The 18,934-nt window shown below is 33.1% G+C and overlaps 1 protein-coding gene across 2 annotated transcripts in view; it reads right to left on the minus strand.

The window, feature by feature from the left end:
• Nucleotides 1-647: 647 nt before the first annotated feature.
• Nucleotides 648-18,934, minus strand: part of LOC129000456 (docking protein 2) — a 53,617-nt gene continuing 35,330 nt past the window's right edge. Inside the window, exons 3-5 of one of the 2 annotated variants that reach the window (XM_054428499.1) lie at nucleotides 16,247-16,400; nucleotides 14,873-15,834; nucleotides 648-4,144 (exon numbers count right to left, since the gene is read on the minus strand). In XM_054428499.1, coding sequence (XP_054284474.1) covers nucleotides 4,106-4,144; nucleotides 14,873-15,834; nucleotides 16,247-16,400 — 1,155 coding nt within the window. In that variant the 3' untranslated portion in view covers nucleotides 648-4,105. Of the gene's footprint in view, nucleotides 4,145-10,795; nucleotides 15,835-16,246; nucleotides 16,401-18,934 lie in introns of those variants that run through there. The other variant, XM_054427717.1, reaches the window with a different exon arrangement.

Consider the following 18,934-nt stretch of genomic DNA (forward strand, 5'->3'; position numbering starts at 1 on the left):
GTTTGCTGAGGTGGGGGTATTTTTATTCATACTTTCAATTATTTTCCATTAATAGCAAATAAACTGGCATACTCTCTAAATCAATACGGTGTTTGCTTCAAACAACTATATTGTGGAAATATTGAAAAAACCACAATTTTTATACGTCTTTGGAAAATTTATTTATTTTGATGGTCTGTATTTTGACCATTATTTACGCTACATACTTGTTGTTGGGCTTAAACTGTCACAAATTTATTCTTCTTTAATGTAATAATATAAAATTTTCTGTAAAATCAACGGTTCGAAAGATTGAGTGAAAAACAATAGGAATTGCCATATTTTTAATATTTCGATAACAAGTGGCGCGCCCCGCGGCGAGCGGCAGTATCTCGAGGTGGATAACTTGGATTTTATGTTATGGGCCCAATACTAACAACATATCCAAAAACCAGAACTACCCGACCTTTTGCACAGCAACCCCATATTTTCTGACAGATTTACTGGACTAGATCGTTAGGCTCTGAAATGTAGTTGAAAAAAATTTGACTCAAGTTTAAACAACTAATTTCATTGGTTATAAAGAAAATATTTTCAATGTATGATACTGTAAATGGCATAAAGTTCAACAGTTATAAACAATAAGGAGATTTAAGAAAACTAACCTCTGATTTATAAACACATTTATTGAAATACCTATTTGTAAATTCATTTATTTATCATTTATATTTATTCACAAAATTTACTTAAAAATAACTTAGGAATATCCTATACATATGTGCAATAAAAATATAAAATAGCTACAAGTATACAATGTAATTAAAACTTAAATTGCTTGATAAAACATCCTTTTGAATTTAAGAACACCCAATAAAACTATACTAACCGAGAGATAATTTAAAGCAAATCCTACAGTACACCATAAACTGGCATATATTTGTAGGTTGATAATAATTGAATTGAAAGAGGATTAGATTTTTTCAAGAAGACACAAACTTATTCAGGGTATGTATTTCAAGGCTAAGATGCTGGAAATGGTTGTACACAAAACAAAATCTCAAGATATTAACAAGCCTTTTCAACACAAAACAATATTTCACAACAAAAATGAAGTCAGTGTTCTTTAAAAAGCCAAAGTAACCATCCTAAATTGGCACATGAAAACTTATGATAAGTGACCACAAATACTTTTCTAAATCAGTTAAATAAGTTTTTAAATAAGTTTTCTAAAACCTTATTTTAGCTTATTAGCCTTACAGATACATTGCAAAAGGTTTTCATTACATTTGATAAATAATTAATGAACTTGAATGTGTCTGCAATTAATACTTACCAACAGAGTAGAAATAGATGCAATAATTAATTATCCTTTTACCAATGGTCATTAATTTGGCAACAGTTTTTATAGGGATTTTCAATTACTGTTAAAAATCTATTATATAAGGATCAATTGTTTTTTTTTTCAGTTTTGGACTATTTAAATAACATTACTAAAATACTTGGTCAAACCTGAGCCTGATACACAATAGCACCAACCAAGTACAAATCATATAAAATAATGTATTTACATAATATGCATATGTAAAAAAATGGTAACAATATAAAAAAACTACTATGAGCTTATACCAAACAACTATATACAATGGTTTTATAAACTGTATAAAACAAAACATACAATATAACATGGTCTCTATAACCTAAAGCACAACTTGAGATGTTATATATTATATAACAAACAATGTAACATATTGCTTTGATTTAAATACAAAAATAGCACTATATAATATATAAGTTACACAAAATCAGTCGTTAATAACTAGTTAAATACAATAAATACAAAGGGCATGTATGGTACGATTGCACATGTTTAAGTAAATACAGATACTGCAACTAAAATTTACCACCAAGCTACCACAAATAGAAGAAACTTCTCCCTTAGTTAATTTAACGAAGCATTAGAGAATACCAAGCTTTTTGATTGTAGGAATGTAGTTAATCAGGATATAATGCCAGTATTATGACAACGCCCCCTCCCTATTCACCTGTGTTGTACCGATCATTACCGTTAATTTTACATCAACCAGTCTAGAGGAAAGGTAGGTATAATAGCAAGATCTGTATTCTGTAATCACTAGTCTAGTTTACGATTTCAAAAACATAAATAGAAAATTATTCTTTAACAAGGTAAATAACAAATTTATAGAAACATAACACAAACATGTGTTATAATATTTGTGGGATTCTATAAACACTACCTTTTAATATACTGTTGAGGCAACCTTACCCAAAAATAAAGGCATGTAGAAATGTAGTACTGCCTTACTAACAAAATCCTGGGCCTTGGTGTGAGCCCAGCATTCGGCAGGGAACGTTGTTATGGCAGCCGCGTGTTGTCCGGGTTTTGTACTTTATTTTGGTGTTATTCGTTTTTGGTTCGGTAATTTTTGTATCTTACTATAACAGTGCTTTTTAAACAGTGCATGTGTGGTTTTGGATTAGATTTCCTGTCAAGGAATAGAATACAATAATGATTGAAGGGTAGCATTGTGGAAGTAACTTAACCTCAAAATAGTGCTTGAATATCTGTGGGATTGTGTGACCAAAACACTAAACGGCAACAGTACACGGATCAGGACCAGTCATGGCCGACTAAAATTGTAGTACGTTAATGACGTATCGTATGATGTTCGTAATGATCAAATAATTCTATTATAGTTGCGTATTCATCTCCAATCTACTTATTGGACAATCTGGACATAATTTACAATTAAGTATTAAAAATAAAGTTTTATTTTGCATTTTAGGAGGCTAATTTATATTGCAGCTAACGTGTTAAGTAACGTTTAACGTATTACTATAGCATACTACGAGTAAGTGGTGGTAGGTGTCAATGACAATATAGAATGTAAATGTAGTGTAAATATATTTTAATCTGGTCTTTTTAATGTAATTTAATACGGAAACTACCTATGGTTTAATAGGCACTAAATTCTTTATCATTCTACAACACTTTGATTAGTTTTCCATCACATGGTTAACAAAATACAGAACAGGGTGGTTATGAAATACACAAACAGTATATTAAATTAAATACAAACTGTCTATTTAATTTGTAACCACCCTGTATAGCGTCGAAAATTTAAACGTTAAAAAACTGAATTGCTCCTGAGGGTTTTAAAATAATGAATTAGCACAGAGACAACAGATGTTTTACAATTTCGCAGGCCAAAAAGTCGCCACCTGGCGGGAAAATGAGTGAACACACCGAGCCAGACAGTGTTTTGTTCGTTTGCAATGTATAAACTCTACATATTTTTTCAAGAAACAAATTACAGTAATGCACCGAAAATACCTAAGTACAAAAACCATTTTTTAAAATTTCATTTACTGTATCCTAGAACTGTGTTTTTAATACTGTAGTCCTAATTATGTGTCTATTTGGCATTTCTAGGTTATGTTTGATAATCCGAACAAATCGTTAATCTGAACTACCTATGGTTCTAATTGGTTTGGATTTTTGACGCTCTACTGTACAATCTAATCATAAACATTAACTTGTCCCCTAGATATATAACCAAACAATTAAGCTGAAATCATAAAATTAGCCCCAAAACAATATTTAAACAAAAATTGTTGACACTAGCACCCAGTGTCACCAACATTATTATCTAGACACGAAAAAAGCTTCAAATTTTACAAGAGGATGAGAAGACTTGTGTTGGTTAGTATACGGTTTAACTGAACCATCAAAACATAGTAACGCATCCATATCTATAGTTTTTTTTTAACATCAAAATAAAATAACCTCAATTAAATGTTAAATATAATAACAATTATGAAATCAAAACTAATACTAATACCTTTGTAAAAACAGCACAGTCTTTCAAAAGCATAATTTAAGTGGTTTAGTATATCTTAAAAATAGTAAAATAGACAACCTAGTTCATACAAAGCATGTGTATAAAATATTTATTATATCTGAATTTGGAAAAGGATACAAATTCACTTGTACTTTATTCTCGTATGTGCTTGTAAAATTAATTAAAATTTAAAATAGTTAATTGAGAAGAACATTAATATCCTAATCTACCTTTAAAACGTAAAATACAGTCTGATGCTTTGATGATTACAAAACAGGTAAATGAAGTTCAGTATCGGCGGATTTCTGTAAATAAAAAGTTAGAGTAGTAAATGATATGTATTTTAAAATTTCAGAAACCCCAAAAATCAAACATACACACATTTTAAAGAACAAGAGGTATCACATTGTTGGTCTGGTTATAAAATAATACCTTCATTAACAATAGCATGTACCAATTATGAAGTTGTTAATTTTTGTTTGTGTATTTATTTATATAAATTGGCAATGGTAGTCACATCTTTAAAATAACATCCCTGTTGCAGCAAACCTAAAAACAGTAAAAACTAAGGGAACTTTGAAATTTCTTTAATGAATTTTAGCAATTTTCTCATATAGGGAATAAGCTATTACTGTAGGTCTCATTGCAAGACCCGGACCCAGGACCGATTTACTTTTTATTTTTGAGGTCCCCTTCGGGAACCAGCATGATTGGACTATGGGAATGGGGTTTTTTTTGGGGGGGGGGGGGGGGTTAGGGTAAGTTTTTACATAAAATTTTGCAATTTTGTTTTCTTATTTTGTAGAGCTTCGAAAACACAATAATTTAGCACCATACGTTGAAGTGTTTATATGTGCTTAGTGGTCAAGGAGAACATTAAAAAAACTGTAAATTTGAAATTCCCATGTTATTCTTGTGGATTTAAGTTAACTGTTGTAATTTGCTCGTTCACATATTTTGCTCATTTTTAAAAACTGATTTGTATCATACTGAACTATTACAATTCACAAATACCCCCGCCGCAGCAAACCTGCAGACTAAGCGAATTTCCATTTACCTGGCTGGATTTCTACTAAAATCTATATAGGCTATTAAAAAATATCGGTTTATCTTTTCTGAGTCCGTCCGCCTCTTCTATCCGACCGAGTTTCATGATTTTGGTCTTAAATTAAAGGTATGCACGCGTAGATTTGCCATCAAGCATCGGCATTCATTTATCTGACGTATTACTTGAGTTATGCACAAACGTAATTTGCTCCCTGTACATTTCTTATGGGAGATAAATTTGGTTTTTCTTTTCCGAGTCCGTTCGGCTCTTCTACCCGACCGATTTTCATAATTTTGGTCTTAAATTAAAGGTATGCACACGTAGATTTGCCATCAAGCATCAGCATTAATTTATCTACAGTATTACTTGACCAAAAAACATAAATTAGATTTTTTTTTAAATTGTTACTTCAATTGAAGAATATATTTCCTCAGTTATAATTACGTAATCCTATATGTTTTGGTCTAAGAACCTTCAGTGAAATACCAGCTTTCATTTGAGCCCTTGATTATTAAGATCGGACGTACCTGAAGCGCGCTGCTGAATTCCAAACAATAAAAAATGTAATTATTTTGGGATTTACCGACGACCAGTGATCAATAACCCCATTTTTATTTTAGTTTGTTCATATCCGATTTTCATGATTGAGGTCTCGAATTGAAGGTATGCAAGTACAGATTTGCCATCAAGCATCGGCATAAATGTATCTATAATCCCACTCGGTGTATACGTAAACGAAATTTGCTCCCCATGTATTTCTTATGGAACTTAAATTTGGTTTCTCTTTGCCGAGTTCGTTTGGCTCTTCTACCCGACCGGTTTTCATGATTGAGGTCTCAAATTGAAGGTGTGCACACAAGGATTTGTCATCAAGCATGGGCATATATTTATCTTTAACCCCACTCGGCTTATACGTCAACAAAATTTTCTTATGGGAGTTAAATTTGGTTTCTCTTTTCCGAGTGCGTTTGGCTCTTCTATCCGACCAATTTTCATGATTCAGGTCTTAAATTGAAGTCATAAACGCAATGATTTTACATCAAGCATCGGCCATCGAAGTAAATGCATCGGCATATATTTACCTACTGTATTATTTGAACGAAAAAAATTATTTGATTCATTTTCAAATTTTTACTTCAATTTAAGATGTATTTCACCAGTTATTTTGGTCTAAGGAACTTCAGTGAAATACCTGCATTCATTTAAGTATTAGTTATTAAAATCGGACGAGTTTCAAGCAAACGCAAGGAGAAAAACTAACATAAACATTTTTTCGTAAGGGTTTTCTATGACTAAAAATCAATGGCTTCAGTATTGTTCATGTATGTTTTAGACTCAAAATAATCAGTACTGTATTTATAGGCTTTAAATTGAGCTATTAATCGTATGAATCAGTACCTATCAAGATACTGTATTACTCATCAAAACTCATAAATTTGATTAGTTCTTGGATATTATATTTTTAGTTTAACGCTGCGGAGCAGCATGGGTCCTCTAGTATTCCCTAAAAATCGTCAGATTTATTTCCTATTTAAGTACATTAATTTTAGTGAGTAGGGCCTACTTAGGTTTGCTGCTACAGGGAACATATTGAGGTGTGTTTTTTTATTGCAATGATGATAGCTTAGTATTAAATAAACAAAATTTCCAAATTTGGTTAAAATATATCCATAAACAAGTGAACTACAACGGTTTATTTATTCTCCATAAGAATAACGTTGGAATTTTAAATTTACATTTTTTAAAATTATCTCCGTAACCGTTGGGCATACAACAACGCTTCAATATACAAAATTATTTTTTCAAGCGATACAAAACAGTTTGGAGAGAAATTATCTTGTGCATTTTGTGTTTTTAGGGCCAAAAATGGGGAAAATCAATTTTTACCCCGCAAACCCCCATTCCCATAGCCCGATGATGCTGGTTCGCAAACTTGTTCAAATAAACGTAGGTTTACATGTTTGTACAAAATTTCATTAAAATCGGATCTTTTTTGCTCGTGATATCGCGCTAACGGACATATATATGAACGGATGGTGTTTTTGGCCTCTGGGGACCTCAAAAGGAAAAAGTAAATCGGTCCCGGGTCTAGGTCTTACCATGAGACCTACAGTAATAGCTTATTTCCCTATAAGGAAAATCCCTAAAACACTCTATTAATTTCCTTGTAGCAGGAAATCTATGTACTGTATTCTTAAAACTAATGTTATTTAAATCAATTTATTTTTGTGTTGATAAATTGATTTGATTTTGATTTAAAATTCATTTTATGTCTGTTGTATGTTTTTCCTTTATGTGTTGCTAAACCATTCATCCGATCGCCATGAAACTTTAGGAAGTTGTTCGCTATATGTGACCGGGGGTGTTTGTGTGAAATAAAATTTTTGAAAGCTCTAATAGGGCTGTGCCCCAGTGGTCTTTAAAGTTCCTATGTTATCCATACAAAGAAAAGATTTTTTTACATTTGAACAGAATAATACTTTTTCCTACAGTTACCTGACAAAGCGGGCTATCTGTACAGATAATAGCACGCAAAGTAGCTAATTGCTGCATTAACTTACTTTTGCCACACTCCAGTATTTAAACAAAACAACACAAAACACAAACAGTGTGCTTTTGTTATGCACATAATACGTGAACGCTTGAAATTATGTTGGCAACACTTAAAGATACAACAACTAAGATCAGCTGTTGCAGTCTTTTCCCATTTCGTTCAACACTTGGATTTAACCTAATCTTTGTTTGGTGTTTAAAAGACTAATTATTTCTATGCTTTATTGCAACTGTAGGGAAAATATAATGTGTAACATGAGTGGCAAAGGGATTTTGCTGCACTCGAGAAACCTTCCAGACTCACCTTCGGCTCGAGCATAAGCATTTCTCTCATGTGCAGCAAAGTGTCACTTCGCACCACTAGTTACTCAAATAACTATTGAATTAATTACACTTACTATAGTCTGTCTAAAATTATTGTGCGGTTGGAATTCAACATATGATTTCCCTATCATGGTAAATCTCCCACTCATTTACCCTTTTCTACACTAAAATCCCCGTAACAATCATCTGTTTTATATTGCAGACAGGTATTTTAGAAAGCATTTGTTTATTATGATTGAACTACACATATAATAAAACTAGAAGAATTATTTTAACAATAATAATCTACGTATCAATTTTAATTTCAATAGAAGTGTTGTTATAATGTAATATTAATCCTGGACTAGCATTTATGCTTTATGCTTTTGATGGATTGTTTTAAATACCGGGTGTCCGAAAAAAAACTGAAACATTTTAAAGGCAAATACTGTTACCAATTAAGAGACTATGTTTAATGTTTTATACAGGGTGTCCCGGAACTCTCTACCAATATTTTAGGACATTGATCCTGGGTAAGACACGTACCTAAATATCATATTTAAATTGTCCGGAAGTCCTTAGTTACTTACACAGCCGCCATTTTGTTTTTTTCAGTTATTATTTTTTTTCTAAAGAATGGTTAAACATAAGAAATTGAAACTTTGCACAAACCTTTATGACAACTAGACAAAGCTACAAAAAAATTATGACGATTTTTCAAATTCATCAAACAAAATGGCGGTCATTTAAAATTTTCTTTCTTAAATAACTCAAAAACCATTGATTTTACAAAAATTTTAAATGACCACCATTTTGTTTAATGAACTTAAATAATCGTGATAATTTTTTGGTAGCTTTGTCTAGTTGTCATAAATGTTTGTGAAAAGTTTAAATTTCGTATGTTCAACCGTTCTTTAGAAAAAAATTAATAACTTAAAAAAAACAAAATGGCGGCTGTGTGAGTAACTAAGGACTTCCGGACAGTTTAAATATGATATTTAGTTATGTTTCTTACCCAGGAGCAATGCCCTAAAATATTGGTAGAGAGTTCCGGGACACCCTGTATATGGATATAATGATTATGAAAATCTGCCGAACGCACCTTTCCCCACCTCCTTCCCTATCTGCGCGAATCCTTTTTTTGAATAAAACATTTTTTACGCCCCCGGTCCCAACTTTAAGTCTTAGCTGTCTGGCGCCCCCCTAAAACACTTGGCTGACTGGCGCCCTAGGCTCCAGCCGAATTAGCTTAATGGGTAATCAGGCCCTGTATTTAAAGCTCAAATTCTTAAGTTTTATTAGAAACTTAGTAGGCTATAACTCGATATTAGCACCATCAGTGGCCCGGCAAAAATCTAAGTGAAATTTGAACTTTTCCCAGGTTTTGGTTAGTACTTCAGGGGATACAAGCGTTGCCATTTAATGTGACATGTTAGATGAGTATTTTTCCCCATAACTGGGTGGCATTGAGATGGGGAATGTCCCTGTCTATTTTCAACAGGATGGAGTGCCGCCACACTACAGTTTGAGTGTGCGAGAGGCGCTGGATACTAGTTCGACGATTGGTGGATTAGCAGAGAAGGGCCCATCCAATGGCCTCCTAGGAGTCCAGATATGACTTCTCTGGACTTTTTCCTTTTGGGGTCAGTAAAGAATGATGTCTACTCGGTGCAGATTCGTTATCTTAATCACTTCTTACTATTACTGAGGATAAACTAACATAACAAATTGATCATACTATATTTGAATGAACGAGTTATGTTTGGAGGTGCACACAAATTAAACCATTTGTATGTAGCAGCTATATTACATTTTTTGCTTTTTCCATTGTTTACTAATTGTATAAATATTTCAAATCCCTAATAATAAAAGGCAAATATGCCTTAGTACACACCAAATAGAAAACAAAACTCGTAAAAATATATAAATATAATTTTATATATACAACCACAAAATGAACCTAATGATGTAAATTTAACAAATGTTAACTGTAATGTGGACGTTAACAAAGTACTGGAGACGTTCCATTACATCATTCACTCTCATAACTGGAAAGATATTCACCATCATCTTCGCTTAAGCCATCAGAGTCAGTGTCATCATGCAGATTTATAATAAATGGTTCCATGATTTCGTCACGAAGTCCTTCTTTAAAAAAATCTTCTTCCTGGATATTTTCAGCATGAATTACACATTTCTTCCAGTCTTCTACTGTTACATGGTTCATGGCATTTTCTAGAAGGTTCCTGACATCCTTTATTTTGAAAGACGTGTTTTTTTGCGCCACCTCCCCTTTCACTTGAGCCCAAATTAGCTCTATGGGATTGTATTGACAATGGTAGGGTGGTAGGCGAATAACCTCATGACCCATCTGCAACGCAAGCTCGTCCAGTTCGTACCGCGGAGGAAAGCTGTGCCTATGCTGCCGTACGGTGGTAAGGAGTTCTGCTACTGTGTGGACTGGATTGTGTTCAATACCATTATCTGATAGCCACTTCACAATGTCTGCCTTTCTAGATTTTGAACTTGGAATTTTGTTAAGTTGTTTCGAATGGTAGCTGGCATTATCCATTACAATAATACATGGCTCTTCTAGGCTTCTCAGTAAATCGAGAAACCATTCGTGGAAAACTATATGGTTCATTTCTTGGTGATAATCGACATTACTTTTTGATTGAAATACGAGCTGTGCGTCTTTTATAAAACCATATTTAGCTGACCCAGCGTGACACACGACAAGCCTAGAACCCTTCCCTACTGGAACCCGAAACCCTCCCTTGCCATCTAAGCTTTCCCAAATACACTTTCTTGCATGGTTTTGGTTTACCCACGTCTCATCCAGGTATACAATTGGGAGAGGAGTTTCCTGCCGCCTTAAATCGTGCATCTTTCTTAGAAATACTACCCGGGAAGCGACAATATCAGACCGTTCTATTAAGAATTTTCGGCCGTTGTTAGTCTTTTTAAACTTAAATCCCACATCTCTAAGTATCTTACATACAGAATCTTTACTTCCACTAAATCCAATTTTGTCTTTTAGCACAATCTTCAACTTCCTGCAGGTCGGGTACTCTCCTCTTTCGTAGAAATCAAAAACAGTTCTTCGGACTACGTCCTTGTCGAATTGGTCTAGATCAGTTATCCACTTTTTGTGGGATATTTTCCTTTGAGATGAAGAAAATGTTGCTTCTTTTGATATATTTTCTTTATTACAATCTTCGGAGTCCATATTATGTGCTGCAATGGATTTGTTTCTTCTCCCGTTATGTTTTGAACTGTTTGAAGAGAAACAGAACAAGCTTCTGCTGTAGCCTTTTGGGTTTGATTGAACACTTCCCTCACTGTCGCATTTGGTTTGCTGGTTACAAGCTGTTTTAAATAATTGTACACACTAAAAATTGTGTTTTTAGTTTGAATTGTAATGTCTTGGCACCTTTTGGCCATTTCTAATTAACACTAATCAAGTAATAATATTACACAGTCTGAATAATATTAAACTGCACAAAATACTATCAGAATAATCACAATGTTGTTTACAACTAAAATGTAAACAAAGTGACAACTGTTATAAAATTATAAACAGTATGAATCAGCTGTAGGGTAATATGTTGTGGTGGCAGGGGCCAGGGAGAAAGCAGGGAAAAACAAATTTGTCCTTCAACCGCACATTAAATTCAGACAGAGTATAGTAACTAAGGAAACAGCTGGTTAATCATAATATATTGTACAACCGAACCATGTGATGGGTTAATTTATTTTAGGATTGTGTCTATGATTTGAGAAATAAGTAAGATTCTGTAACCAAGTGAAAATTTTGAAACGTACGTTTTTATGTCCCTGGCCTTTTACTTCGTAGATACTGAATATGTAGTTTATCATTATGTGTTTCAATATTTTTTGGGACGGGGGCAACATGTTACACACAATTATTTGGCTTTAAATAGGTTCTAGGTATTTTTTTTGTATTTTTAAAGTCTCGAAACTCACGACCGTCACGTGTCCTTAGGGTTGCAACTTTCATGCCGTTTTTAGAATAATTATTCATGCCGAAATATATAATGTCATATTTTTATTACATCATTAGTTATTAAACTTACGAAAAAGGAGCATCTGATAATTTTGTTTTCATTGTAAACTGACTACCATGACTAAATAGGTCTGTCCCTCGATTTGACGTCACGACCATTAGGGAAAAATTGGCAACTTTGGAGCACGACAGTGGCAAGCCTGGCGTCGATGGAGTCAGTTGGTTTTAGAGACTAGTTCGGGGTGTACATCAGGATTGTAGTGCCGGTCGTTTCGAGTTGAAAGGAGGAATTAAAAGACTAATAAAGGCAAGTTTGTGTTTTTTGTAATTTTGGTGTGTCCATGACCGTACGTAGTCATTCGATGAAGTAGACATGGCGTTAATTTTAGTTTTTAAGATATTTCAATTGCTAGATTAACCTAGAAATCCACTTTGTATCCTCGAACATGAGGTGCAGGGCTACCGCCAGAACAGAGCCAAATAACACGTAATGTCACGACCAAAGTTTCACGACCATCGCGGGTTTTTTCACGACCTATCCAGCCTTATGGATTATACTGTGTTTGGTCGTGACAATAACTTAAATATCATTGTAAATTGAACAGTTTAGTTAAATTGAAACACATATTTTTATTATAACTAACAGTATAATTGAAGGATTGTTTAGAAAGATTTAGATTATTCCAGACAATTCACGACCGTATCGCTTGTGGGACCAACTCGTTTATGATTTCTATCATAAAAATTTCAAAAATTAAAATATCATCATATTTCAATGTTTTATCCTACACAAAAGAAGCACATCTCTGTGAAAACATAATGATTTTTCGGGTCTCAGGTAAGTTTTTTCAGAGTTATACAATCTTAAAAAGATTTTATTGGTTTTTTTTGAGTTTTTTTTTCTAGAAAGACCAAATATACCAAAAGCTTAGTGAGCTGTTTATTGTATAATGGCCATAAAAGTCAATTAATTTATATCAAAACATAGTTATAAAAATAATATTAACTATTTTTAACATTCAGTTTTATGTCCGTGATGGTCGTGACAAAATTTTGTGTTTTTCCATCACAATGCTCTATTAATAAAAAATCACCACAGATATTGCGTCACCATGGACATTTTATAAAACTTTAAATGATAATGAAATTTAGAAAAAATAAAAGTTTCAAAAAACAGAACAAAAAATTTTAAAAGTGCTTTTCCTGAAAACGTATGTTTAAAAATCTTCACTCAACCGTAGCTGTATCAACCTAGGCTCTGAAACATTATTATTTTAATAATAGAGTTTTTTGGGAACGGTAGATAAATTACATTGTTTACATAATAAAATGATATTTTTAGATTTTTGTTAACAATGTTAATCTGCTTTACAGGCGTTTGTATAAAGTCTTTAAATATAGATTTTTTTTACAAAGAGATACTCTGATAATGTATTTATTTATTTAAGTTAGGAAACATTAATTACACAAATTTTTCACTAACAGTAAGTAATTTTTTAATTACTACCAGAAATTCCAACGTTTTCGCTTAAAATATGTATAATGAGCTTCAGGGATGATTTATGATTCCCGGTAAAAGGTAAAACATATCTATTTTGTGTTACACCAAAATGTCAACTAACTCATTTGCTGCATCAATGTGTACCCTGATGCATCAGATTTAAATATAGGTTGGTTCTCAAGTAAATACCCTTTTATTGAAGCATCATTTCTCAAGGTTCAAGTACTCAGTTTCATATGTCTATTAGCGCTACCATAGCCTCCTCTCACACTAGGCGGTGACGTTTGTACGTGGCAATGTCGCAACGTCATACATAATGCCATGGTAATAACAGAAATAACTCAAGTGTAAACATAAACATTTCCTATTCGATCCATTATAAATTAGTGCAACAGCGGTTTCGGTTTGACGGGACATTGGTGTTGCCACTTTTGTCTCGCCGCGGCCTCGTATTAGAGAAGGCTATGGCGCTACTCATATTGTACTGAATAGCCTAATAAATTTTCAGACTTATCTAAGTAAAAAAAATATATACTTTTAGATTACAAAAGTGATGCAAATGATTTTGCTTCTAAAATTGATTAAAGATGTTTTACTATTTCATACGGTAGACTTGAGGAACCAAACTTTTCCTTCCGCGGCTATTCCCCATCGCAAAGCACGGGTATAGCGGCTAGTAGGGAATAAATCTGACATAAAAAAATATACCTAAGTATAATCTATAATCTTATCTGGGCAATGGAAATTTGCTTAGTCTGCAGGTTTTCCAAATTTATTAACATATAAATAATTGAATTTGGACTACGAACAATATACAATGGCATCAATGAGAGTTTTGTTTGCTGCAATGGGGAATGTGCTAGAGAGTTGTTTTGATTAAACATAAAAGCCTCATTATTCCCTTTGCAGGAAAAATATTAACCATAAATATTTTGAGACAAATAACTTTGTTTTCAACACCTTAATAATATGGGAGTGCATTTAAGTTTTAAAAATATTCCTGAAATCTGGACTTTTTTAAGTCTATACGTAATAAGGTATTTAAAAATCTTCAAATATTAGAGACTTAGAATAAGTATAAAATTGTTCAAACAATATTTTGTCAACGACACACAGTATCTTTATAGAAAACCTAATACAACAAGAAAAACCCTTATCTTAGAGTGGCAGTAATCAAATCATTTGGATATGTTTCCTTAAATTGAAAAATAAGAGACTGGAAAACACCTTTGCGGTTTAAGAATATTGATTTGAAATATCTGGTAATTTTAAATAATGAGGTAAAAATTACCACTTTTAACAATCACATCAAGACCAACAATATTTAAAATTAATTTAAGAGTCAGAATGCTTACTTTTCTATAGCTCTTAAAAGTGTAACTTTAACTAGAACAGGCTGTATTGAATATACATATTTACTTAGTATGATTATATAGTTTAGCCATAAGTTATATCCATAAAATATTATCACACTTGTTTGATCAATTATTTAATTTTTTCATAAGAGACTCATTTGTTTCTCTTAATCTGTGTCCCCTTCCCTATATAATAACTGTTTTATTTGACTTGCAAACAATAGCATATTCTAAATCGTTGTATACCTGATGAGGAGGTCCTTGAGCAGGTACAGATTTCTTGCGTATGACTCCGTAGCCAAGGTGAGAGTCGTCTGCTGCTCTGATATCAAGAGGAGGTAGGGGAGCTGGTGGAGGAGGAGGCACCAATCCTGTTATCTGTCTGTAGCCAGGTTTAGTGTGAACTTTAGAAGTGGGACCTAAATGATGCAACCTGTCATAGTGGTGTTCTTCGGGATGGTGTCTGACAATATTCTGTACATCGTGCGGTTCTTGCGGAAGAAGTGAGAAAGGTCTTTCGGAGTGAGGCAAAACACCCACACCCATTGTTTTCCAAGCATCGTTTCTCACCTCAATGTCATCGTAGTCTGTATCTCCGGGTGAGACTCTAATGTCATTACTGACGTTTTCTTCGCGGTCATCTATCCTGTTCGGAAGGTTTTTTCTGGGGGGTTTTGCAGGTTTGGGCTTGAGAGGAGGCGGTGGTTTACTGTTACGGGGTAGAGGTTCTGCTGGAACAGGCATCAGTGGCTTCACTGATGATATTGGACCCAATTCTGTGTCTAGTAGAGGGGTCGAACTAGTAGGAGAGGGGGGAAGTGGGCTTCGGGATCGTGCCATCATACCCAACGCAGCATGAAACTGACTATCACCACAGACTATTGAAGGTGAAGACAAAGATTCTCCCGTCAACAATTTTTTCATATTTTTCATTTTTGAGGACAAACAACGGAATATTTCTTGTTGATTTGAATGTTCTAAATGAAAAGTTCCTTCACCACTCTCGCATTTTCGTCCAGCTTCAAAAGTAAACTTTCCATGTTTGTAGCCGTAGCGCCGGATGAACCTGTATGGCCAGGTAAACAGTATCTTTTGCTCGTCTCGTAGCTGTAGAGCGGCCTGAGTGACAACCAGAGTGTACGTCCCAGGAATGAGTCCACACCGTTCTGATGCATCAGAGGATACAAGCCTCACACTGAACACGCCAGCTGTAACAGTCAAACAGGTTTCATTCTAATTATTTATTGCTACTGCAAACGTTAATCTTATATACAAGTATTACAAATACACGGTTTTTAATGAATAATATATGAATTAATAAAAATTAGAGAGTATGTTAACAAGTTATAAAGGGTTACAAGCTATTTTGACCGGAATGTTAGACAGGATCAAGAAGATGGCTCAGCACCTCATGCGACATGGTGTGAACACTGGCTGTAAACTTAGGTGGAAGTAAACTACCTAATCAAGCATACCTTTACCAAGGAGCAAACTAAACTTTGGTTGTCTTCAACATTGAACCCAAGTTTGCATTGAATTAATTCAATTAGAAACATACTGAACAAGAGTCTATTACTTTAGTAAAGTTAAGTGATAAAAAAAGTTTAATAACAATTTTACCATCTTCAGAAGAACAGTAGAGTTCATTGTCCTCTTCAATAGTTTGTCGAGAAACAGTATCTTTGAATGCGACAGATTGCAAAGTTGTAACCCATTGCCACATTTCATCTTCTGTGTTTGCTGCAAAGTGCTGAATGTTGGTTTTTGTCACCACCTATAATGAGATTAATGAGATATTAAATAATAATTTTTAGAACTAGCCTTATAATAATGCATACATTTATTATTATACATACTGTACTTTAATAGATTGTACTATTTCAGCATAGTTGGGAAAGTTAGTAAAAAACTCTAACTAGTTACACGTTTTTAGTTAGTATATCTAGTTTTAGATAGAAGTTATTAGTTAGTTAGTTTATAAACTAACAAATAAAATAGAAGTTAGCCAAAAAAACTAACGAATATTGCTATTTGTTAGAATTTATATTCGTTATTCCCTGTGCATGTATTTCAGGAAGCCCATATATGTTTCATCTATACTAATATCTATTTAAGAGATTGGGTGTGTCTGTGTACTATTCAATCTTACTTGAACCACTGAACCGATTGAAATAACATTTCTTGTATACCTGGGTAACACATAGGCCAATTCCTGTTCTTATATTCCTATTCTTGGGACACGCCCCATGGGATTCCAAAGTTTTAATGTGTAAATACTTTGACAGTTCATTGATTGGCCTCTGTGCAACAACTAGAAAACTCACATTGTTTACATATTTTTACCACGCTACACTGTTTTAATAAACTTTCCACACAAGGGTTTAGTCCGGAAAACAGCTGTTTGTCGCCTGCTAAATCAAATGGGGTTTATTTTTACCAAACACCAGCTGATACCTGAGCTCAAGTTTAAATCAAGGGTCGAAGAGACAATTTTTGTGACTAACTCAAATATTTTTTGTGATATTGGAACATTATTTAAACAAACTAGGCTTAGGTTAAATAACGAAAATACTTTTTAACACAGTCAACAAAGCTAAATGAGTTTAAAAAAAAAATCGTGTAGTCCGGGATTTTGGCACAGTTTTAGGAGATTCGTATGTATATTACCCTCCAGAACAACACTTTGGAAATTTTTAAGTGAAAGTCCAATGGCAAATGGAAATTTGCTTAGTCTGCAGGTTCGCTTTGATGGGGGGTATTTCTAATGATACATCAGTGTTCAGTAATTGATTTTATTTCTACACTAAGGTACTACTTTGTTTGATTCTTTTGAGCTTATTTTGACCTAAAACATAATCTATAATATTAAAACGAAACAGTGTTTTTTTATTTCACGATTCTGAATCAACCACTCGACGGATTTTCATGAATTTTGTGTTGAAAGAAAGATAATTTTGAGAACTAGGGAATGTCGAAGCCATAATTTTAGTTTAGGGTCCCAGTTTTTTAGAAATTAAGTTTTAATTTTAAAAAAGTCTAGCAGCCGACGCTAAGATTCTAAACTAGCTTTTGGCATAAAATAATTTGCTTAACATAACAGCCGTAAACATTCAGTGTGTCACAAATTCAGCATTTGGATTAAAATGTAAAGACATACTTAGGATTGACTTATTTATACTATGTGTAATGCTAATCATTGATACGTTCAATTCTTCTGTAAGAGGATGACAGATTAATTAAATATACATAGTAAAATACTAGGATGATCAAATTATTTTTTAAAGCAATCTTTGATTTGTTTTAGAGCAATATAATTTGTCTTAACTAACAGCTGGTTAAATATAAACTATGGAACTATGAGGTTATTTTATTTTTGTCATTGATTATAAGAAATAAGTAAGATTAGTAGAGATAATTAGACCACAGTTTAAACCACAGTTTTAACAAAAATTAATTAAACCACAGTACAAATCGAGGCTCTGTACACGAGTCTTAATAAAAAAGGATAAATGCAAATTATTTTACTGCTCCACTTTTCAAGGAAAGATTAGAAAAATAACATAAGAGATAAATAAGTTTACATGTTTTAATTCTTCATGGTAGCATTTTGTTTACAATTAATGTTTGTCTGCTTTAACTTTGTTTGGATTAGTCCTGGAAATATTGATGTCATAAAAAGAAGATCAAGAATAATCAGGAATCACGATTTTAAATTACCACCACAACCTCAGCCGGGTTACAAAGATAAACAGATGGATGACATAGATTGAACACAACGTCAACATTGACCTAGGATACTGCAATTAGACAAACCATCCTTTTATGAAATCGTGTTTAGTTGTGGTTACGTTTGAACGTGAAAATATCATCACTTTTATTTCAACTATGAATATTTTGTAGTTTAAATGAACTAATATGGGAAATTACGATGTACATTATTTATTCAATGAGGGTGGGTAATTATCAAGGATAGAACTGATAACGGTATGGATAATAAACATTGACAATTACGTTATTAGCTTTACTAGCGTAGCGTGTTTACTTTTTATATTCCTGCTACATGTGACCAGTTCTTTTTTTCAAATGAATGTTATTAGAACCAAACAGCTGTTTCAAAACAAACTGTTATTGTTTTTACTTTTCTTTGTTTAAGCTTATTTATTTAGCAATTAATGCAGTGAAATTGATATAAAGGATAGGTGTGACGATTAGTTTTGATGTTAGGGCACCAAAGTTAAAACTAGCTGATCTGAATTGTACATGGTTTTATAACTGACTACTGAATTCCCGTACGTAGGACGGGCTAAC

Source organism: Macrosteles quadrilineatus, unplaced genomic scaffold, assembly GCF_028750875.1.
Source record: "Macrosteles quadrilineatus isolate MER2022 unplaced genomic scaffold, UCM_ALF_1.0 Scaffold_1__1_contigs__length_201487025, whole genome shotgun sequence".
Lineage (NCBI taxonomy): Eukaryota > Metazoa > Arthropoda > Insecta > Hemiptera > Cicadellidae > Macrosteles > Macrosteles quadrilineatus.